This window comes from Gavia stellata, chromosome 5 (genome assembly GCF_030936135.1).
Source record: "Gavia stellata isolate bGavSte3 chromosome 5, bGavSte3.hap2, whole genome shotgun sequence".
NCBI classification, from domain to species: Eukaryota; Metazoa; Chordata; class Aves; order Gaviiformes; family Gaviidae; genus Gavia; species Gavia stellata.
Window position 1 is genome coordinate 35821251 of NC_082598.1, and position 23742 is coordinate 35844992.

Consider the following 23742-nt stretch of genomic DNA (forward strand, 5'->3'; position numbering starts at 1 on the left):
GAGACAATAGAGTTGTAGTAGAACAGCAAGTTATTATTTACCCTTCTGCTTCTCGAGAACTTGTAGTACCTGGGAGATCATTCTGCATGGTCCCCTTTGGTTGTGTCCAGAGCAAATGCTGGAGACTAACAATTCAGATTTTCATCTCTGCCCAATCCTGAGCAATTTATCCATTTCCATAGGCAGTAAGCTGTGGGCAAATAGCACTTGCTTAGCTTGATTTTGTCATCCTTCGTGTTCTACTGTCTTTTAACGTCGCTTTGCCACACAGAAAAGTGGAGCTAAACATATCCACTGTCTTTGAACTCTCTGAGTGCTACAAATGAAGATGCTAATTTAATTATTTACTATTATTTATCAGCTATAGGAACAAAAATATAATTCTGAGATTTACTAATCATACTTACTCTTACCAAAGCTATAGAAGAACAAGTTCCCTTTCTCACCACGGCTATTAAACACAAGACAAATTAGAGCAAAAGTGCCACCTAGTGACAAAACTACTGAAAGTTATTTTAGAATACATGAAAACACTTTTTTTTCCCTGAAATTTTAGCCGAACATGCAGTGAATGTTAAAGATATCAGAGGCTTCCTGAGAGCCATACAAACTTTTCTGTAGATAAGCAGAATACTTTTACTGGAAAGAAATATACAACCTCTTTATTCCATTTCTTTTTCATGTTTATAGTTATTTCAGTGCTCCCACCAGCCCATTCTGCCCATTTTAAAGTTTTGGGCCCTTTGAAGTCCAAAGTTTTGAATTATGTGGACTCATCCAATATGAACCGTGTAAATTTTATTAACTGTTTATTAACTGTTCACTACAGTTCTTCCAACAAAAGAGTTCAGAAAAGTAGCTGCATTCAGTGATCGCCCATGAGTTCATGGCTTCAAGTCATCTGCCAAAACAGCCAAATCCCAGGAAGCCCAGAAGAGAGAAGCAGCACTAAAGCTGACACACCTTTGTCTTTCCCTTTCTACACTTTCCTCCTGTCCCACATGGGATGTCACTGCTCCTCCCTCCTCCCCCAGTCACATTGGGTCATCTGTTGAGTATGTCTTGTTCCCCACTCAATGTATTGGGCACTAGTTCAAAACTAAAATACTCATGCTTAAAATTCTTAAATGGTGACCCATGCACAGGACAAGGGAATCACAGCGCAGAACACAAAAGCTTCACAAAAGCACCTTTCCATAAGCAGCACTCAGCCAACAGGAACGATTGAAAAAATGATGCTGTACTAGGGACATAAAACACAATAAATCTCAGGGAGGCCACCTCACCCATTAACACCTCAGAACAGTGATTTCTCCAGATCTCCTATGATAATTAAAATCAGACCATTCTTCACGTCACCATACATGACCTTTGGGGGCAAAAATGAGTAAAGAGATAATCGCAAGACAAAATCTACCAGATGGTAAGATCAGTGGAGAAAGTGTGGAAGTACAGACACAATTTGGGCTGCTACACACATGCAGAGCAGCAAATCATAGCAGAGAGGTGTGTGGCAATAAGCTTAGGTCTGAATACAGCACAGTCATGTTAGGGCAGCACTGCACTTCAGCCCACCCTACAACTTCCTAGCAGACAAAGAGCTAATTAGCCCATTTCTGCACCATACCTCATTAATCTTCAGGTCCTGGAGTATGGTTGTGTGGACCTGGAAGGGATGTCTAGGTGCTCCATCATGTTTTCAGTTCCAGGTGCCTAGATGAGCACTTACCACTTGGGTTGGTCTTTCTTCATCTTGCGCTGATTCTTGGTTTGTTTGTTCCAACTCTTCTCTCAATAACTTCATTTCAGCTTTAGTTCCTATCATCAGCTCCATTTAATCTCTTCTTGCATGCCCTGTGCATATAGTCCTCTTCCTTCAGTGTCATCATCCCCCCTTCCTGGTCTTTACAAACAAACCAGCTAACAAAAGTGTAGGAACTGACTCAACATTGGCTAACATCACATTGTGATACAAAAAAGTATCAAAGGTATGAAGGGTGACTGTAGAAAATGAAAAAAAAACAACAAAAACCCAACCTCCCCCTCCCCATTTTGCATTTCCATGGCAGGTAGCACAAAGACTACTAGAAGTAAACTGCAGGAAAGATTATTTAAGTCATTGACAAGGAAAAACTTGGCAGTGATAAAGATCGTTGAGCACTGGAAGAGCTTGTACAAGGTGACTGTAGAACCTCTGCTGCTAGAGGCTAGAGAAACTTTAGTCATGAATGATATAGGGGTTTTTGACTGTGTGTGAGGTTACTAATTAATCTCTAAAGACTTTCTCCAGATCTCTTTTCTAGGATCCTATGAAAATTAAGAAACATTGAGAAGATGCGAAACAACTGTTTTACATCTCCGCTGCATAACTCTCACAAAAAAATTTCTTGTAACGTACAAAGCTCCACAGTAACTGTAATACATCTATATGTATCTATAACATGATTTACAACACAGGAAAAACAATTAATTTACTATTCCAGAAAATGCTTGACTATAAATATGTAATATTTCATATCTGCTATTATTGTTCAAAGAAGAAAGTGGAAATGCATTTTTAATATATTGTAATGCAGATATTTCATAAACAAAATGAGCTAGCAAAAATTTTCCAAAAAATCCTCCATACATACTGGAAATAAGGCAGAGAATAAGAACACATTTTAATTTAACTGAGTTCTCCTACTATGAAGACCACCACCATGAATTATTTTCATTCCATCCAGTTCCTTATTTTTTAGTATCTGAGATGTGTTCTTCACCAGAGCAGAATAAAAATTTTTCATGGAACAAATAAAACTTATACTAAAAGTTTAGACCAAATTGTTCCCTTCCCCTCTTCTAGGGGAGCAGAGGAAATGGGCATACTTGGTGATGTCTGTGCATCTTCGCTGTAAGAATATTTAATTCTCCCAGGCAGAAGAAATGAGATGCTTCATGTTTTCTTGTTCCCAGCTCAGGTCACTTTCAGGAAGACATACTTCAGCCTCAGACATTAGGCAAAGCATCAGCAGTGGTAGGAATCACACCGCATCACCAATTTAATGGGAAGCTTGTTTTGTTTGGTTTACAATTCTACTAAAATGACTACAGAGAAGGCTATTACAAGTTAAAGAGTCCACCTGAGCAGCACCACAGTATGCCTTACTTTATGATGAACTAATTGCTCTCCAGACTATCACGGTACGTATAAAGTGTTTCATCTGTGCCTGAACGAGACTGTAAGTTTCTGGGATCAGGGACCTTATTTGTACAAAAACTCAGGACAGACTAACGCTGCCATTCAATACATCAACAGTGGTGCTTGCCCCTTGCAAGATTTCTGCCTCTCTAGTGTAAGTAAGATTATCAGCTTTATTGATTTACAGTGTAACTAAAGAGCTGAATATAAGATACCGCCAGAGACACTTGCCATTAATCAAAATAACTGCTAAAGCACTGATGTTTATGTTCTGTACCAACATAAACAGAGGCAGGTTTAAAGTATAAGGCCAGGCTTTTCTTTAATGAGATTGGGCTAGGTTTTGTGGTTGTTGGTTTTTAAAAATTATTTTTCCCCAGGGAGGTAGAGGAGAAGGGAGAATAAATAAAGGTCATAAACTGCCTCTCATTTAGTGAAAGCTGCCTATTAATACCAGAAAGCCTAAGCAACATAACACTTAATAACACCAATGTGTTTCTATCTATGGCTTTAAAAGTCTCAATGAATTACATATTATGCTGCTGTATAAATCCACAGAAGGGTCAGACGTTCTGTCATGTAGTAGTTCTTAAACAAAGTCATAAGGACTTCGTATAGCTACCACAAACTCCTGCATTCTCCACATAATATCTATTCTTGTTACTCACTTTTAGCTATCAGGATTTGTTATGGATGAAAAGACAAGTAATGCAAAACTTCGCTGAAGAATATCTGCTCTAGGTGAAAATATATTGGAATAAGTTGTTTTATCTTGTCAACAGCTGCTCATGAAGGATGTATTCAGTCACTGAGATCCCTTATCCTTTCCGCAGGAACAGCTAAGTTTCCTTTGGCATATTGTTGTCACCAGGTATTCCTCTAAGAAACAAAATGTGTAGCTCCAGAGCTCTACAGATCACTGCTGAGCTGCCATTCCTCTTCATTACTCCAGTAGCCACAACCTGGAAGGTTGTAGCAGAAAACAAAACAAAAAACAAAACAAAAGAAAAAGCATGTGCATTTTGCACACATTTGAAAAAGAAGCCCATGACATTATTATTATGGGAAAGCATTAAAGGTTATCATTTTGACATTGCATATGCTCTTTAGCAAATACACAGCTTGAGTATTGGCACTCGGGTATTTCAGATGGTCTCCTGATGATCTTTCTTTAGAGAGTTTCAGTCTCTGTTTTCATACAGAAGCAATTCCTTTGTTTCTTCAGCAGCTCTTTTCCAGCTGACTTCATTGCTTCCCCATGAGGACAGAACCACATTTGAATGCCAGGAATCTTTCTTTTTGTTTACCGTTTTTTCTATTTTTTTCCTATTCTTTCTTAGTCTCCTATTTAAGTCTCCAGGTTTTTGACAGCCTGTCTGAGGTTTGCTGATATTTTAAACCAGTTGTGGATTAAACAGAGCATGAAAAGGACATCAGCTGCCACCTTTATCTCCTATTCTGCATCTGCGGTGTTGAGAAAAATCCCAGCACGGTGATATGCCTTCCCTCTCCCCCTTGATCCACTCCCCTCACTGCATGCCAGACTTTGCCTGTTGGTGCTCTGAACATCTACAGCCTGCATGGGGATTCCCAAGGCGGGAGACCTTCAGCACTGTGCACCACCAGCGATGCAAGCCCCTGGCCCCGGGAGCCCACTGCGGGGTGGAGGGAAGGCAGTGCCACTCTTTCCCAAGGTGTGCCTGCAGCTGCACCATTCCCCCTCTCCTCCTGTCACATTTGGACTCTTTTCATCCCTGCTTTGAATTTTGATTCTTAAAAAAAAGAAAACAAACAAAACTAAACCCCCAGCCTTTGAATACAGCTTTGGAATCTCAGGTGTGTTGACTGCAGTCAGCTTAGCACTGCACACCCTGAGAAGCACTGTGACCCCACGGGCTCTTTGGACACTTAGGCACAGATACAACTGTTTGTAAGCTTGTAATTGTGGACTTAGATTTTTCCTCAGTGTTATTTGCAAATAAAGCATCACAAAATTAAATGCAGAAGTAATTTTCAGCAGCTTGATTGTTTTCTCCCTTAAATTTGACATGTTTAATTCCTGATTTTCACGACCTCATTTACTTGTAAAGCCACTCCTGCTGTTTACCTCCACACCATACCCAGTGTAGGGTGTGCGGCAATTATGAGTACTGCTCTAGAACATATTTTCAGCAATTAAGGTAATGTAGATGATTAGGAAAGAAGCTCATGAAGTTTGGCAAAGACAATGCTGTCCTACGCCTTCCTTTCTGATTCAATGTGAAATGCTGCCTCTTATTATGGGAAAGTAATAAATTTTTGACTGTTGTTTCTCACAGCAGAGTTAATTCTGGCCACGAAACATATTTGCTACCTGACACAAAATAAGGAGAAAGGATACAAGGAAAAAAGGAGAAAAAAAGAAAAGGAGAAAGCTGTTTCTTTAATCAACAGAGCTAAGGATCTAGAAAATAAAAATATATTGTGCTAAATACCAATGACACGTGATGTCTCTAAAGGGGATGATTCTTTTATCAACTTTCTGGATATTCTGCTTCAAGGGAAGTAGACCCACATTATTGTTCATATCACAAAACTTTCCACAGAAATTAGAATAATGTAAGTGAAAGACAGCGCTGTTACCATACTTGCAAAATTGTTACTGAAGAGCTTGCCAAGGCCTCTGGTTTTGTTTTCTCCGTTAGTACTGCCACTTTTTGGCTAATTCCCTAAGGGAACAAGGTTTATACAACTGTACAGGCTTCTCCCTGCCGCAGCTTCCCTTCCCCAAGCCCCTTAGTAAGTTTGTAACTGGTTGGCCCATTTCAACCACATTTGGACAAGGGAGGGAAATCTCCTTTGCTGTGTCAAACCAGCGAGCAGCAGTTCCCAGCTCTCAGGTGCATACATGCCCTGCAACCTCATCCACTCACGTTTTATGCTAGCAAGGACAGAAGAAATCAATGGTTCAGAAATACTCTTTTTTTCTGCCAAATCAGTGACCACTGAGTTTATTTTTATTACTGCTTTTTATTTAGTAATGGCAAAGTTCATTCATTCCTGATTTTCTACCTTTTAAATCATCTTTTACATGCCAGGCTAACAAGAAACACCATTTAAAAAATGCTAATACACTTCATTACATTGCTCCTAGGGTTATTATTCCATGAGACTACTTTGAGCCAGTAGGTAACTCTCATGCTAGGCAGTTTTTTCCAGAATCCAGTCTGAATACTCGGCAACTTTTGTGTAGACACCTGGCTGCCTGGGGCGAGCACACCCTTCGCCCCAGCTGGTGATGCCCACCAGATACCACACCTCCTCGTGCTTGCATGACAGTGGCCCTCCTGAGTCTCCCTGTTTCAGAGGAGAAAAAGACAGAGCATGCAAGGAAGAGCTCTTGTCAGTATTTATCTCTCAAAGAAAACCTTGATTAAAATCAGCATCATTCAGCATTAACACCAGCATAACTGCCTAGATGTCAATCACTTTTGCTTAAGGCTAATTAATAGACTACTGAAGCAGGTTTGCTGTTTTTCTAGTAAATTGACTTCTAAATACTTTCCAGTCATTGCAAATAATTTTCATTTCCCATGAAGGTTCAAAACTACTGGTGTTTTTCTTTTAATTTATCTACGTACACTGATTTAAAACCCAATGAAGACTACATGTGCAAGTGAGAGAAACAGTAAATTTGCCAATGTTTTCTCTTATGACCTTGGTTTTAGTACACAAACCTCAGTTCCCTATGTGGCTTATATCTTCTTTGAGTCACTCTGTCCCCCTCAGGATAAAACACCTCTGTTTTCTTTACCTATTCCTAACTGATCTTTCTGAACGTAAGGTTCATTAGTGTAGCTGTTATGAGTTGTAGAGACAATGCAAGCGTGTTATTCTTATAAACAGCATCTCCATGTTCTGGTACACTGTATCAGATAAAGAAAGCTTAACTGGTATAGAGGAAAAATTACTTCCCAGCTCCAAGTATTTTTATTCCTAATTACTCAATACCGATCATAGTAACAGCAACATTTTAACGTAAAAATGTTAAATGCTTAAAGTGAAAATACTGTATTTGGTAGAGAATTTAATCTTACTAATCAGACTATTTTCTTCTTGCATAAATTGACTCAAAATATTTAAATTAATGGAAGTGCATGAGTTTACACTCGAGCAGAGAATTTGGCTCACTGAACTCACGCTGTTGTGACATTTTCAATTCTAATAATGAACAGACCAGTCTGCTCAGGTTGTCTGTAGTCTTCCATTCCCCGTGCATTTTAATAGCATTGCTAGCACACTCCCTTCTGGTTTGTACACAGTGGATGCTTCAAAATAAGCTTTCATGTACTGTATTGCACGTCAAGAAATAAAAACATCACATAGGAAATCTGCTTTTATTGGAGAAATGCTTTGAGATACTCTTTGGATTTCTGATACTCTGAAGGAATACTGTTTTATTCCCTAAATGGATGAGATTATATATATACACACTCAGAGTTTCTTATTGGTGGAATCTATCCCTCAAGATTTCAATGTCACGTAAAAAATGTTTTGCATATACCTTGATTTTCAGTGCTTTTGACATGCAAAAGTGACAAGTTAATCAACAGCTCTATTAATAACCATATTTTTCTAATGGCAATTCAAAATAATTACAGTATTCAATTATATATTTGAACAAACAGTTGGAATATATGACTATATACTACTTCTCTTCATTACCTTACAAGCATCCCTTCCACCTTCATCATAGCCAGCACAGATCACTCTGTCACCTATTCTGCGCTTCCGGTACCTTGCCTGGCATTCCTCTTTTGACATGAGGGGAACAGTAGCCTTCTGAAGAATATCTTCTACACGACCTGTGTAATAGGTGGTATGAACAGAAAAATGTTTGCTTCTAGCAAAATTAAACTCTAGAAATCCCCATACAGTGATATTACAAAGTTAGAGGCCACTGTTTTTAGAGTGTCATTAGATGTTCATGACACTGATTTTCCTTTTTTTTCCTCTTAGTAAACAATGTGAATTGTCTACTAATTTGAATATTTTTGTAATACCATTTTATGTCTCATGACTGAGCAAGCTTCAAAACTCCCTTGTGACTTGCAATGAATCCTCGTATGAGTATGGCTTTCAGGACATTGGCCCTTGGAACTTGTCCTCCCATTAAGAGTATTGCTTTGTATTATTAACAATTATTTCTTATGAATGTGTCACAATAGGTTTGGAATACCCCAGTTGCCAAATCTGTGCTGCTCCATGCCCTGGTAGTTCACAGGGTGGAGAAATTTGCACATAAAGTAAATAAGAATATTTGAGAGCAGCCTTTTCTTCGAAATTAACAGAAGAAATTAATGTATACAATATCTGCCTAAATTTGTTAGATTTCACATTGAACTCTAACCTTCAAATAGGAAGGTGTACAATGGAAAGGACACTGTTTAAATAAATATTACATATGTAAAAATATAAATAAATAAATACAGGTAAAACCAGACTTTGATAATTAACAGCTATTTGCCCTACCTCCATATAAAATCAGAGGAGTTCAAATCTCATCTACTATCAAAACACAAAAGTCATTGGCATTGTTTATAATCAACCTTCAGATTCATAAAAGCAACATACTTCAGTCTCTGATTTCTAAAGTCATGTGAATACAATCACGTGGGAAAAAAAAGCATGGATTATATGCAGACTGTAATTCAAAACCTCACAGTTCAGTGATAAGCCTATTGGCTTTTTTCAACTGGGAGCACAAAAAGGTGTGCATTCTGGATATATACAGGGTTTTACCAGTAGCTTAAGCTAGAATCAAAGGAAAAGTATTTGAGGGCTGTACTGGATATATTTAAGGTTGCATTCTTACATATTTCAAATTATTGAATCAATTTATAAAATCTGATTTTTGTGTCAGAGCACGGAGTTATTTAAGGATAATTTCATATGTTTTATGTTGTCTTAATAGAAGTAGATTCTAATTAAGAATTATATTACAGTGCTGGACAGATAGTAATAATGGTAGCCAAGAGCATAATAGAGTTTTCTTTTAAAAAAGTAGGGGGGGTTCTTTTTACACAAAAAAAGAAAAAGGAAAGAAAAGTTTGGGGTTTTTTTAACCACATGAATTTTGCAAATACAAGAACTCACTGTTTAAATATTTATCTGTACCTTTTTCTTTTCTGTAACCCCATCCAATTACCCAACAGTCAGTATAATGTATGTTAGCGTCTTCTTTTGATGGCAGGCAAATAGGTAGTTGAAGATCTAAAATGTGATTAAAAATATTCATTTGACCAGCAGAGACAACTGCAACATTAAAGTTTTGTGGGCACCTACATGACCCCTGACGATAGCCTCCATATTATGCTTTGTCTCTTACACTATATATTGCTCCAGTCACATGAATTAAAGCCACCCATTTTCTTTTCAAAGTCAACAGAATGAGATTCTCCTCAAACCCCAGTAACTGCATATTAAAGGAAGCCAGCCGAGGTGTCATGCACTGCCATACCAATGCCAGCCCTGTGACATCCTGCACATTTTCAGAATTCCTCTGAAATACACTACATACCAGTAAAATTCATAGGTTTATCAAGTTTCATTAAAGCAATGTCATATCCAGTCTGTGCGTATTTATACTGAGGGTGAACAATAATCTCTTCCACTTTGAAGAAGGGCGTATCCTCATTTATTTCTGATTGTTTTAAAATACCAGCATAAACACGCCAAATGTTGGGATTCTCAAGACTGAGGGAAAAAGACAAACAGTCAGTCTGTGGCAAAAGATTTGCACTGATTTAGAGTTTGTGTGCAGATGCCAACATCTTTCGTTACTCCTGAGTGTACAGTGAACAGCACTGAGGTCATTCTTTCCTTTTTTATTTTCACAGTTTCAAAACTAAAAAAATACTCCTTTTGTCCATTTCCTCCCCCTTCTGCCTTCTTTAATTTTCTTTTTTTTTTTTTTTTTTTTTTGAATTTTCAAGGGCCTAATGCAAGCTCTGAAGTAGTAAATGAGATTTTTCCCATTCATCCCAACACAACAGCTTTTCTAGTGATGAAAATAGGGTTGGGAGTATAAATTCAAGTAGAGTCTATTCTGACATTTCCTTGTTAGGAAAATGACACTAGCCATGTGAATATAGACTAGAAATTGTAATATCATAGACTATATAAAATGTTCCAGTTAACCTTTATGATTTCAACTTTACTTTGAGTAAGTTTAAGGGATATTTAATTGTGATATTCTACCATTAAGGCAAACTAGAAGTTCTGGTACATGCAATGAAGATGATGCAAAACTTGTCTTAAATAAACTTGCCAAAAATTTTGAAGATTTTATATATCAATTCATAAATATCAGTTAGGCTTAATAATTTCCAATTAACTAAGTCTATTTTTTTTATTTTTTAATTTGCAGCATATCTTCTCCCTTTGCCTTTTATAATATTGGTAACTTATACACTGGATAGCAGGTAGAGAACAATATTTTTATATAGGGTTTTTTCAGAGAGTTTAACCACTTTTCTAAAGTTTGCCACTGAAGGCAAAATATTGGCAATACTATTGCGCATAAAAAAAATAATGGGTAACATACCACACTATGTGAGTAAAAATGCCTAATTTTGGACCATGTTTCTGGGTCAACATCCTCTTCTTTGAAGCATTTTATGTTACCTGTCCCTTTCCTCCCATCAGACTGCATTATAACCTTACACTTTTCACTCTGTAAATGACAGGATAACCTGCTTTACAGGTGATGACAATCTAACAAAGGATATGAACCATCTGCATGACAATTAAATCAGCTCTTCGCAATACAAGTAATTTCATGACTCAAATCTGATAGTAATTTGATTAACAATACAGACTATAAGCGTCAGTGCAAATTAGCAATGTCTCAGATATTGGCTGCTTTAAATTTTGTTCTTACAGCCAAAATCTGCATTAAAAACAGGGTATTAATCGACTGACTGATAGAATTTTGGGGGAAAAAAAAAACTGTTAAAGGAAAAGCAGGACAATTGGGATCTGGATGTTTCATGTAATGCAGAGATAGATAGGTAGCTCAGGTACCAGAAGCAGCCTAATTGGACCCCAACAGAGATTTACTTTGTGTCCTGGTCAAATAAGTTAATTTGCTGAACACCCTGCTGCTGAAGCTATCAGATTAGTACATTTCTTAAGTGCCACAGAGAACTCTCCGAGATAAGTCATTTGACGTTTATGAAATGGAATAACCTAGCAACAGGTTTTCCTTGATAGGTGATATGGCATTACAGTAAGAAAAAGCTTATATCGCATGAGAATGTCTAAGTTTCTGTAGGTATCTATCTGGTGTCTGCTTTAGAATTTCATCCTCTAGATGCATTAATTTATCATCAGTAGTACAATACTATGTTACGAAGGGACAAAGTATGGAGTTCCAGTTACGTTAAGGATATGAATAGTCTACCTTAGAAGTTCACCTTTTGGTTACATTAAAACAGTTTCTTTTATTCTAGTCGTCATTTTTATTTTTCTGAAAGGTGTATCTCATCTTGTCTCACATGCTGGATGAAATTTTTGTTTTTCTTTGCACATTTACATTTAGGCCTCACCTCATGACGCAGTGAGCAGCTGTAAGAATCCACTGGCTGCTGATGATAGAGCCCCCGCAGAGGTGTCTCTGACGAGACAACTTCACGTGCAAGCTGACTTGCCACGGCCACTCACCAGGGGAAGAGTCTGTCCCTCCAACAATCCTAATAGTTCTTGCAGAATGCTGCATACACACTATAGAAATAAATTAAAGCTGTGCTTAAAGATAATTTGCACTCACCAATGAAAAATTAAGATGAGACTACTGCTGATCTCTGAATAGGGACCAATTTATTGCAAAGAAGGTGGTACATGATATGTTCTAATCCCTTTAAGATTTACGATCATAAAGTCTGTTAAAACCAAGTTCACAGTGCTACTGTTGGTGTTTACAATGTGCAGACCTGGCCGACTTCACTTTTTCAGAATACTTTTTAAGTTCACAAGGCGTTTCATTGGGACAGTGCAACAAATTTAATGCAACCAATAAAAAAAAAAAATTAGGAGATTTTGTCCTCCTGTGCTGAAATCACTTAAGCACTGTTTCTTTTACATGAAAGTAGTTTTACTTACCAGTACTGGCTTTTTTTTTACATAATCTTAGTGAGTACCCAGAGATCCTTCCTGGTCCATGTACTATTTCTACTGGAGATCCATTTGAGGACATTCTTAGGTGACACTCACACTTCCTGCCAATGAATTGATGCAAAGATTCTGTTTGTACTTTTTTTTATGCAGCACACATACATTACCCCCTCACCAAGTCTGCGGAATGATTATTTCAGCAATCTTTGAACATTTTAAAAAATATATCTCACCTTTCCTCATTGCATGAATCTTGGAGGGGAAAGTAGGTAAAAAATTGGCAGCGGATCATGTCTGTGCAAACCTGCTGACAGGCTCTGTGTCCTTTAGTATAAGTGACATTGAGTTCATCTCCCAAAAAATTCATATGCATGTAAGTGCGAGAATTGCAGGCTGTAAGAATGAGTGCATTCTAAGCATCAGAAAGTCTATTAATTTGATTAATTCAAAGTTAGTATTGTTATTGTAATTCATTGTTTACCAGGAAAGGCTCTTCTGCAATTTAGGAGACCAAAGCCTGATACAGCATTTTCTCTTGATGTAAGTGCCTCTGGTACCCCACTTGTTGACGTCTTCAGAAGGCAAAGATTTCTAAAACAAAAAATGTTTTACAATAACTAAATCTGTTATCACACCCTAAAATTGATTGTTTAGGTACAGTTAAGGGAAGGTTTTTTTCTTAAATGTGTTTTTTCTCCCAAGTCTCTATCTGTAAAAGTAATTCATATGAAAATGCATTCACTAAGTTCACACTAAATTGAGGGGGCTTTTGTAGTTTTGTGAAATGGCATATGACTGTACTACCAAAAGTATTTATACACATGTGGAAGAGGTGACTTTAGATGGTATATACCATCTCAGCTTTGCTTCTTCCTGAAATTCCTTTGAAACTTTATTATTCTTCTTTGTGTGCAATGTAGATTTTTAACTATTCTCACTACTAAGTATGAAAGAAGGAAGCTCAATAGAAACATTTTTAAACCTGTAAACTTTATCAAAAATCTTTTCAAGTAAATAACTTAATACTGCTTGGAAACCATATGACTCTCTTGGTAATTTCATAAAATTCAGCTTTAAGTCAAAGCAATCTGGAGTCTCACTGTCTCTTTGATGTGTGTAAATCTTTTTGAAGTAAAACCAGATATGCAATTGCAATACAAACCCCCTGATCACACCGGAGAACAGATGAAATGCCTCCAGGAAATTATAAACCTATTAATACAAAGTATAAAAAGCTGTGCTTTACTGAAAATAACCTTTTAACAAAAATTTACATAACTATAAGAAAATCGTGGTTAAAAAAAGACTGTGTGCTTTCTTTAAAAAAAAAAATGTACTTAGAGAATTAAAGATAGTTGTCATATTCACCTTTGGGATTCTATTTGCCATTCCCTGGTAAAGAATGTAAAGAACAAGCACTTCGGAAAATATGTACAAATAGTTTGGCAGACAGAGATATCGGGAGTGAAAAAACTTGTAATATTCATTCCTGAAAATTCTTGATCTTCAAAAATGTCCATTTGACAATCTGTATAAAACAAGAACAAAATATCAAAATTCCAAAGATTTTATTATGTCATCAGAACATTAAGGTTTACAGATTATTCATTTCTAGCCTTATTCACATTTTCCTTCCTTTGTGACTAGTAAGCTGGAAAGATAACACCACATTTTAACCAAAAACTATTTCTCAAGAATGTTTTTGAGTGTGTAAACTCATGGAGAGGACTACTGAGCAGGGATAAGGTTCGTACATAGAAAAAGAGACATGACATGTTAGAATACAGATTTGCTAATCTAATAGGGAAGGCTTTAAATTAGGAACAGTGGAAATCAGTGTACAAATCCTCAGTTAGGAATAAATCATGGTAATCTAGGCAAAGCCTAAAATAATTAAGGTAATGAATATATCTAAGAGGATCATGGGAAGACCAGAAGAAAAATAATGGGATGATCCTCTTAACACTATTAAATGCTACTTGAAAAGTAGGCAGAATAAGCAGGAGTAATGTACAGTCTGCCCTCTGACATGACCAAAATAATGTAACAGAGGCTTGGCAGGATAATTTACACAACCAGACTATGGATATAGAAGTTATAGGAAGTACTAGCATGTTTAGAAAGAGAAGAATGAATTGCCTTCTCCAAAGATATACTTGAAGTTCTTGTTAAAATCCCAGTGCAACAATAAAAAGAGGAAAAAAAGGAAGCACCAGCATGGAGGATGTTTTTTGAAACTGTCAAGCTGTAAAGACAGTAAAAACAGTGAAATGAACCAAAATACAGGACTTGGTGGCAGCAGAGAACTTCAGCTGTTGAGAAAGTACAGCAGCCAAGTCAACACTACCCAATAAGTTATAGAAACATACTGGGAACATCTTACTACAGAAAGGGAAAAACAGTAAAAGGGAGAAGTAGAGCGTAGTGTGACTCCTGTTAATTTGATGAGGTTTTCAAAAAACATAAGCATGAAAGGACAACGATACTGGACAGTAATTACACAATAAGAACAGCAAAAAAAAAAAAAACAAACCAGGAGACTAGAAAATAAGGGTCAATTAACTCAGATATTTAGTAGGTAAGATCCCATGTTAAGGGGAAATAGAGTTCATGAGAATGGATAGTTTCTAGTGGAAATTATTTTTAAAGCACAAATGTGGATCTGAAAGTTTAGGGAAGCTAACCCATGATCTCAATGGTCATGTTCAGTGATCGATTGTTCAATATTCAATGACCCTAAGGAAGGTACTTTGCAAAGGGCAGAAATACAGACAAATAGCTATGGATGTGTAATAGCGTATGTGCATAAGGACAAAATCAGAAAGGCAACAGCACAAAATGAAAGGCCAAATAGGAAGAAAAATATGCAATACCATTCAATTAGCATTAAGAAAGGAGCTGAGGTTCTGCTCAAGGGGGAAGGAAAGCTAATTGCAAAGGACATAAGAAAGGCTAAAGAACTACCTTTTTCTCCTCTCTGTTCATGAAAACAAACTGCAGTTAGGTGGGCAACAACATTAGCATTACTGAGCAGAGGGAAAAGGGCATGGTAGAACAAGAAATAGAGAAATCCCATAATACTGATGATTTCAGTGGTCTTAGAATCTGACTGAAGCAATCTCAGAGTTTCTTGGTACAATTTAGCTTTTGGTTCACAGAGGGTTGCTGGGATTCCAAAAGCTTTGAAAGGGGAAGCATCTGTTTTTAAAATGATGACACTGGAACATATACAATGTAGGACTAGTCAGCCTAAATAGAGTCAGAAAAAAAAATAGAACAAATATTCAAATAAACCCATTTCAGATATTTACAATACAACAAGGCAGAAGGTGGTATTGAGATTTTATGACTACATTTGACAAATGTCTGTCTGGACAGGTATAGCTGATCTGACTTGGATTAGGACAGATGGCCTCCTTAGATGACCTCTTGACCCAATAGTACTGTCTAGGTTTCTATGTTCCCATGATTTATCCTTCTCTCTCTCTCCTCTTGCCTTTCTCACAAGACAGAGAAAGCACAGAAAGACAGGCAGGAACAAGATTGACCTTCACATGCTTTAGGAAATTCTGATTTAATTTGTGATGGATCATTGCTGCCATGTCATCATTGTCATAAACCACAAATGTCATTGATAAAGTCTCAAAAGGCTTTTGATATTTTTTTTAACTTAAAATCATATTGTTTGTGCATATGTTACAGTTCCTCGATTCTTCTCAAAGTCTGTGAGCAGGACCCTCCTGAGTATGGTTATTTTTCTTCTAACCATGAATACATGTCTTTCTAGTACATCTTAATGCAAGAGATCAGAGAAAAAGAAAATCTTCCCTCCATTCTATCTCATACACATAGTGAGGGAATAGCTAAATTGTTTTCTTCTCTTTACAAAACTTTTCCTTCCTTTTTTTATTCTTCACACTTAACTTCTAAGTGTCTTCATTGTTAAGATTTGAACAAAACTACTTTTTCAATAGTTTCTAAAGATTATTCCTACAGTAGGACTAGCAGAGTCTGAAGAAAATGTATTGATATAAAAACCAAGATGCAGAGTCTCTACAAAATGTGATTTCTGTGGGAAAACTAGACTGTGAGCTAAAATAGGGCTATATGGAAGCAGAACAACATCATCACCGTTAAGAAGGGGAAAATACAACACAGTAAGACAAGGTGGAGATAGATTTAAAATAAGGGGGAAAAAAAGTGAAAGATGTTTCATTTGAGAATAAGAAGGCATAATAGACACTGTTTTATCTTGCACTCTTGAGAGTTTTGACCGACTAATGATTTCAGGAACAAGCACAGACACAGCTTCCATTACAAATCATCCACAAAACACAAAATACATCCCTTCATATCAGCCAGTTGTATTAGAAAGCTGCAGGTCTTCATTAAAAAATTTTAAGTGCATACACGGTATACAAACAGAATTCAGAAAGCTTTATATTCCTCCTGATCTTTGACTTTGATGGGATTTTATCTTTCATTTTTGCATCCATGGTACAAAGATAACATGCAAAGCAGGCAACTGTTTTTGTAAGACAAATGATAAAATGGAAAAATTAAAAAGATCTGAACCTCCTTTGTGCCTGAGAGTACTAATTATATTTGCAAGAATAAGTTTATATTAGAATTTTTTTACATAATGAAACGTTTATACACGTCAGAGATAGACTGCACCTCATCATCCATAACCCTTAAAACTAAACTGAATCAGAGATTTTATATAGTTACCTATTTCAGAAAGCTGGCATGGCTTTAAAGAGAATCCAGACACAACTTCATCAAGCACCTTTATGCTGGTTGGAGTTCCTACACTGGTATGTTTCAAGAAGCATTTTTTACTGAGTGACAAAGAATAAAGAAAGTGGTAAGACAACAGGCCATCTTCCTTGGTCTACACTGTCCTCCTGGCCCCATAATTCCTACCATGGTGCATGTTCTGGCCATGGGCCAGAGCAATCTCCAATCTTCAGAACAATCTTCAAATGAGGAACGGAGCTAGCTGAACAATGTTTAACTTGTAAAATTGAGCAGATTAGCAGCTCAAAAATAGGCCTGATAAAAATGAAAGAATTTCTCTGGCTGCTCTGATGCTATTTTCAGAGCAATAAGCAGAGCAAGATTTAACAGAGCAATAATGCTCCACATCTACCAATATAATTTGCATTTCAGTATCTCCAGAGGATTTTAGTTTTTTTCAATGCTATGATAATCAAGTTTGTCTTTCTCACCGAGGGACAAATGAAAGCTAATTTACTACAGACATCTTCCTATCTGTAAGTTTGAATAATCATTGCAAGGATGACAAATCATGGAAAAATTATTTCCTTGAATAAATTCTCACACCTTAGACTGCTCTGAGATTTACTCTACTAAAGTACAGCACTGTCCAAGAAAAGGGATCAAACCTGTATTTACCGAAAGCTTGCATTGTGAAATGTTTCTGAGGTATACGTGAAAAAATGACAACGGTTGTCATTGGTACATCTTTTTTGACACTGTTGATAGCTGTCAGTCATAGCAACATCATAAATTTTCCCTTCCATATCTAGTCCTATGTGGACATCTGGGCTGCAAGCTGTGAAAAAAGAGAGACCAAGTTCTGAAAACATGCTTCTATTCTTTTCCCCACCCCGCACCCCAAAGTGCCCAAAAGCTGGATGTTTGTATGACACAGCCCTCATAATCCACATTCCCCATCCCATGCTCACTTCAGTTCCATCATACTTCACATATACTTCTAGTAACAAAATGAGAAGTGTACCACATGGCAGAGGAAAATACTGGCAGACTTTGACAGTGCCTCTGCCTACATGAGAGAGGAGCTCTAACCACTATGGCTGAGACCATGATGACATTAATCAAAGCAAGAATTTAGGATTAATACTAAAACATACTTTCCCATTTCCAAATTCATAGAGCAGTTTAAAAGGCAATCTCTGTCCTCATAAGCAACAGACATCTCACATTTGAATCAGAAGATTTAATTTACACTCCACAGAGAGAGAATTGAGACTGTGGAGTTTGAAATAGCTTTTCCCCCATGCAGGATGTAGGTTTTGCCTTATGGTCAATGGGGTCTCTTCACAGAAAATGAGTCAGCCAACCATTGGTGGTGTTTTTAAAGATATATGTGTAGATTTTCATGTTAGTGACATTAGTCTGATTCTAGAGTAACTCCAGTGATATCAATTAGTCTATATAGCATAAAGAATAACATCCTACTGAAATCCATTTTGCTGGGCCAAAGCTACTCAGAAATATAAATGTGATAGGATGTTGGCAGGAAAGGGCTTTTAAAAGTCCTGACTGCTCTGAAAGGCAAGTGGCAAGCAAAAGCAAGCACAACTGATTTGTCAATAGCTGCAATGGAGAACTTGCATAAAGTAAGACCCATTTAGCCCTGACACATTGAAGTGCTATACCAATAAAACTGAAGAATTAGCCTGACATTCATGAGGCACTATTTGGCCTCAAAGTCAGGAAGTGAATAAATATATTCTTCCTTATTCTGTTTTTCTGCAGTACCATGCTATGCTTAAAGCTGATCTCCTCTTAGTGACATCATTATGATGGTGCAAGTTTAAAACATATTTAAAACAACGTATTTAATAGGCTGATAACTCGCAGGTATGGCATGCTGACACTAAGACTCTGTGCATAGCACACATACACTAAAAAGTGGAGCTGCTAATAAATTATCACACGGAATCAAAAAGGCAGCAACATCACTTTGTGACTATGCACTTCTGCATTGCTGGGCATCTGGCCTATAAAGTTATAAAGCAGGGTCATACATGCTCTATGAGCAGCTTGCTGGAGTGGAATTGTAGTAGTAAATTAATCTTTAGAACTGGAGCTACCAGTTAAACATGTGCTCCCAGCTGCATCTAGCAAACGGAATGGTGACTGCAGGAGCTTAATTTCCCTGTTACCTCGTCTGGGGAGCCACAGTGGTGGATAGTTGGGGTTGAAGGGTGAAACTAGTGGAAGATTTTGTAACCTGTGTTTGAGACATCTGGCAAAGAACATATAAATCACTGCTTGGCTGCTTCCCTGATTCTTTTCCTGTTTTCAAAGTGCTAATTTTCTAACATCTACTACATGATACAGAGCATAAAACGCATACATGTGAATAACCATATCTTACCACTAATCTGGATGTTACACTGTTTTAAGGAATGTCCAGAGATAGCTCCTTCCATATCCACTTTCGGCAGCATTTCTGTATCACTGTCTTTTAAGTAGCAGGAAAACCTGTGTTTTAAAATGCAGCAATTCACAGCTTTTGCAGTGCAACACAGGCTTTCATAATTGATTCTCAGGTGAAATGAAGGCTGTCCAATATCCCTCAACATTAAAATTTAGACAAGTGCAATTTGGAGAAAGATAGGGTAGAGCTGCATCTGCTTTGTTGGCACTGGTGGCAGATGAGATTACTCGGTGTATGTGGGAGCTCTAAGAGGTCTCATTAAAGCGAGAAGTAGAGCCCAGGGTTTGGAGGACAGAAATGCACTGGGCATGGGGAGGGAGGACAACCTCATCCTCTCAAGCTACTGAAGTTCTTAATCGTGAGAAAAATATGCAAAAGAGAAAGGGTGGGCCAGTAGAGGGGACCACTGGAGATGTGAAATTGCTCACAATTGTCCCTCAGCAATAAATATGTGGCACAGAGGAGGGAATGCACAGTCAGTTCCGGTTCCTTGAAAGGGTTGGTATACGAGTGTGAAAGATTGGGCACTGCCAATTCTAATCTTTTGAATTTAAGAAAATACCCTTTTAGATCACCAGTTTTAAAGATACATGACACTGTTTTCCATGGCAAACCTGTAGCTTTCCCTGTGTGCCTGTGTTCTGTCAACGTTACCAAGTTCCTAAAATTATCACAGGAGACCAGCAAAAGCCACATGAACAGGAACATTTTACCTTTTTGCAGGATCTTTAGTCCAGGCCGCTGGCAAATAGGTGAAGAGCAGACAGGTAGGATGGTAGGTACACACTACTTGGCAGTAATTGGCACTCGGTGTAAAAACTGTAGTGAGGTCTCCTCCTTGGAAGTATGCATTTTCATAGATCTGAGTCACACATTCTGACACAGAATAACAAAACACGTAAATTATTAGAGATGGGAGCGTGCACAGTTCACCAGGAGAGGGTGAAGCCACTGCTCCTCTTTGTCATTGACCTTGCTTTTAAGACAGTCCTGCTTTAAGGCAGGAGAAGAGGGTGAGGGGGGTGAGTAGCACAGTTCCTCTGAGAGTCTTGTCTTTGCTCTCCAGCAGAAATATAACTCTCTGGGCTGTCTCCCGCCGTTCCCTGTCTCGTACCCGATGCTGGAGCAGGGCAGCTTGAGCCGAGGCAGAAGCCCAAGCAGCAGAATGGGCCACAAGGCAGATCTGCATGGCAGAGAGGGAAGGGACCTTCTCATGGCAGATCTCAGGAGTGGCAGAAGCATCTTCTGAAAGAGACTAGTACGGAGCAGCATTAAGAGGAAAACCAGGAGAAGGAAGTGCAGAGACCAAAAACAGTTAGAAAATTGTATGTGAAGACAGTCCCATTTTGTTTAGGGATGCTCTGAGACCAGAGTGGCAGGCAGTGCCGCTGTGCATATAGCTTCAATGGCTCCCAGCATTTTACAAACCTTCTGCTCCCTCACGCTCCACCTTGAAGCCCCTCTGACTTGCTTTACAATGAAGAAAGCACTGTTATGAAAGTAGTGTCTCAGGACCTGAGACTGCTGTAAAACTATGTACCGTGTAAAACTATGCCAGTTCTGAACACTTTAATTTAATAAAAATGTGTTTCCTAGGCCTCAGAAATGTTCCAAGTTTTTAGTTTTGCTGAGATTTCAATCCATGTAAAATGTTTCCTTAAATAATACTACATTTATCAAACAGATTTTGCTAAAAAGCTGAGTTACCTAATTGTCCTCTGAGAAAACAGTTAATATATTACTGAACATAAACCTGTATTAGGTCTTAGTTATAATTTATCAGCACAGGGAACTTCAGGGAAATGCAATGCAATTTTTGTAGTTTGACTTCTGCTAACTGAACAAGGTAAATCATTAACAGAGACTGACATTGAAAAACATACACAATCGCTAATTTTCCAGCATATCAAGAGAATTCTAAAAAGTATTTTATGATAAAACATTTGGTTCTGGAGTTATTCACACTTACTGCAATAGTCTTTCAAGCAAGATGGTACGTAGGTGTTACATAGATACTTTTATATCAGTAATTTCACACAAAGGCAATGTGTGAATAAGACTGAAGGTTGGTAGGGTTTGTTTATTAAAAAAACCAAACTATGTTGGCTCTGAAGCTCAGCGGCTGTCCTGTCCCCCAGCGAGGCTGCTGGGCTGAGTGGCTCCTGCACCGTGGCAGTCAGTCCTGCCTCCTACCCAAAGGGCAGAGCCTGGGGAAAGGGCTGAGGCTCCTCTGCAGCTGGGAAGAGGCAGCCAGCTTACTCCAGCACTGCCGGACTGAGCCTCCGGCAGCCAGCACACCTTACTGCAAACTTCAGATAGCTCTAATTTGTGCTGGGGGGAACCAGGTTAGAGCAAAGTCAGCTGAGAACCACGGGGCACCACTCCACCTCCCGGACCCCCCATCAGCCACAAAGAGCTTCCTTCCTAAGCTGCTGCTAAAGCTGCTAACCTTGCTGTTGGGTGTAGGACACTGAACATCACGCTGATTTCACAGTTAGGAGCTCGATGCAGCCTCAGTCCAGTAGAGAAAACTGCCTGTAGCACGGTCCCGTGTGTGCTGGGCGAGGTGACAGCATGGGGGGGGGTGGGGGTGGCAGGACAACGTCGGTAAAGTCCCATTAGAAAGTTCCATGTCAGGCAATAGGGTTATGTGAGTTACCCGAACTTAACTGAGCACTGAGCACACCCCAGCAGAATCAAGACAGCTCTCTCAGGAGCAGACTGCAGTCACTAATCATCTCCCCTTCCCAGAAGAGTTGCGTTACTGCGTGCCTATCTTAGGAATTATATATTCACTTACCACTGTAAACGGAAGCAAGTAAGAAAATGAAATAAAAAGTCTGATAAATCCAAATCATCCTAAAAAACACAAAATAATTTTTCAGGATATGTTTAATAAAGGGTGTGTAATTAATTTTATAAAGTACCACAAGGCATATCACTGATTTATACTTGTACTGTTACACCATTAATTCAAAATAACATTGAGAATTACAAATTAGAGCTGTGATATGCAATTATGGCATATATAAAGCGGCATAAAAGAGCAACAAAGGTTTGTCCTTTACTTATGGTTGCAAGAAGCAATAAAGCTTATAAGCACTTAGAGAATTTCTGCTTCGTTTTATAGCAGAATATTTATTCTTGCCTAGAATGGGAGCAATATTCCATCAAAATGTCATTATTAATCCTGACTCTGTTCTGGTAGTTAAGTGGATACTATTATCAACATAGCAAACAGATGACTCGCATTCACTGCTTCTGGTATGTGTTATACGAATTTTAAACCATTTCTTTTTTTTTTTTTTCCCCACATGCTACAACTTAAGCTGTGAAAGAATCAAATAAATTAACCACACATCACAATCACACAATCCATAAATAGATCAACATACCCTGTCTTGTTACTATGAAAACCTTTCACTGAATATCAGTTGCAATAATGATTACATACCTGATCATAGAGTAGGTCTGGATGAATGAATAAGGTTTATGCTCTACTAAAAAAAAAAAAAGTCAACAGTTTGTGTTAAATATTACTGTGCCTGCAATGCTAACTTATCTTTAATATTTACTTTGAATGGGTACTCTTTTTGTCAATACTGTTACTGACCTTGGGCCACATTTTCAGAGCATACATCATCCAGACCGCACTGAAATCGATGTCCAGGTTTTACACCAGCTGAGCATCTGCCTCTCAGTGACATTTTAAAATAAAAGGCAAATCCCTGGTTCAGAACAGCCAGAGTATCTGCTACTAGCACAAGAACCTACATAAACAGGGAATGAGATTTGTCTCAAGAGTAAATCCTGAGCTGGGATGGGTAGGAAATCCACATGAAATCAGTAATACTAGTGACTCAGACCCAAGTAAATGTCACTGTTATGAAACTACTGTAACTGAGGACAGAATCACCACCTGTGTTTTCTTACTATTACACCAGTTTCTTGAGGTATTCCCTTGGCAAATAGAGACAGCTATATGCTTCAACTATGCATTCTGTGCTCTGTTTTCTTTAAGATCAGTTCAAGTTCTTGTTCTTCCTTTTCAATACTCCCTAGAAATTATCCTGTCTACATCTTCCAAGTAGTTTTACTGTGGCCCTTTCTACACTCCTATTTCGTTGTTAGATGCAACTAAGAGCATCTTCAACTTGCTGGAAGCCAGAAAAAAAACCCAAACCTGTTTGCAGAT

General features: G+C 38.0%; 1 protein-coding gene across 1 annotated transcript; it reads right to left on the minus strand.

The window, feature by feature from the left end:
- Positions 1-6361: 6361 nt before the first annotated feature.
- On the minus strand, positions 6362-22406 carry LOC104254684 (plasma kallikrein). Its single transcript, XM_009808523.2, has 14 exons — positions 22348-22406; positions 20261-20423; positions 19485-19591; positions 17753-17912; positions 17066-17175; positions 13703-13862; positions 12816-12925; positions 12568-12727; positions 12323-12438; positions 11770-11944; positions 9741-9916; positions 9338-9433; positions 7886-8025; positions 6362-6517 (listed from the first exon to the last, which is right to left on the minus strand). Exons 1-14 carry the CDS (start codon positions 22403-22405, stop codon positions 6362-6364), a joined length of 1887 nt encoding a protein of 628 aa, XP_009806825.1. The 5' UTR covers position 22406.
- Between the last annotated feature and the right edge of the window lie 1336 nt (positions 22407-23742).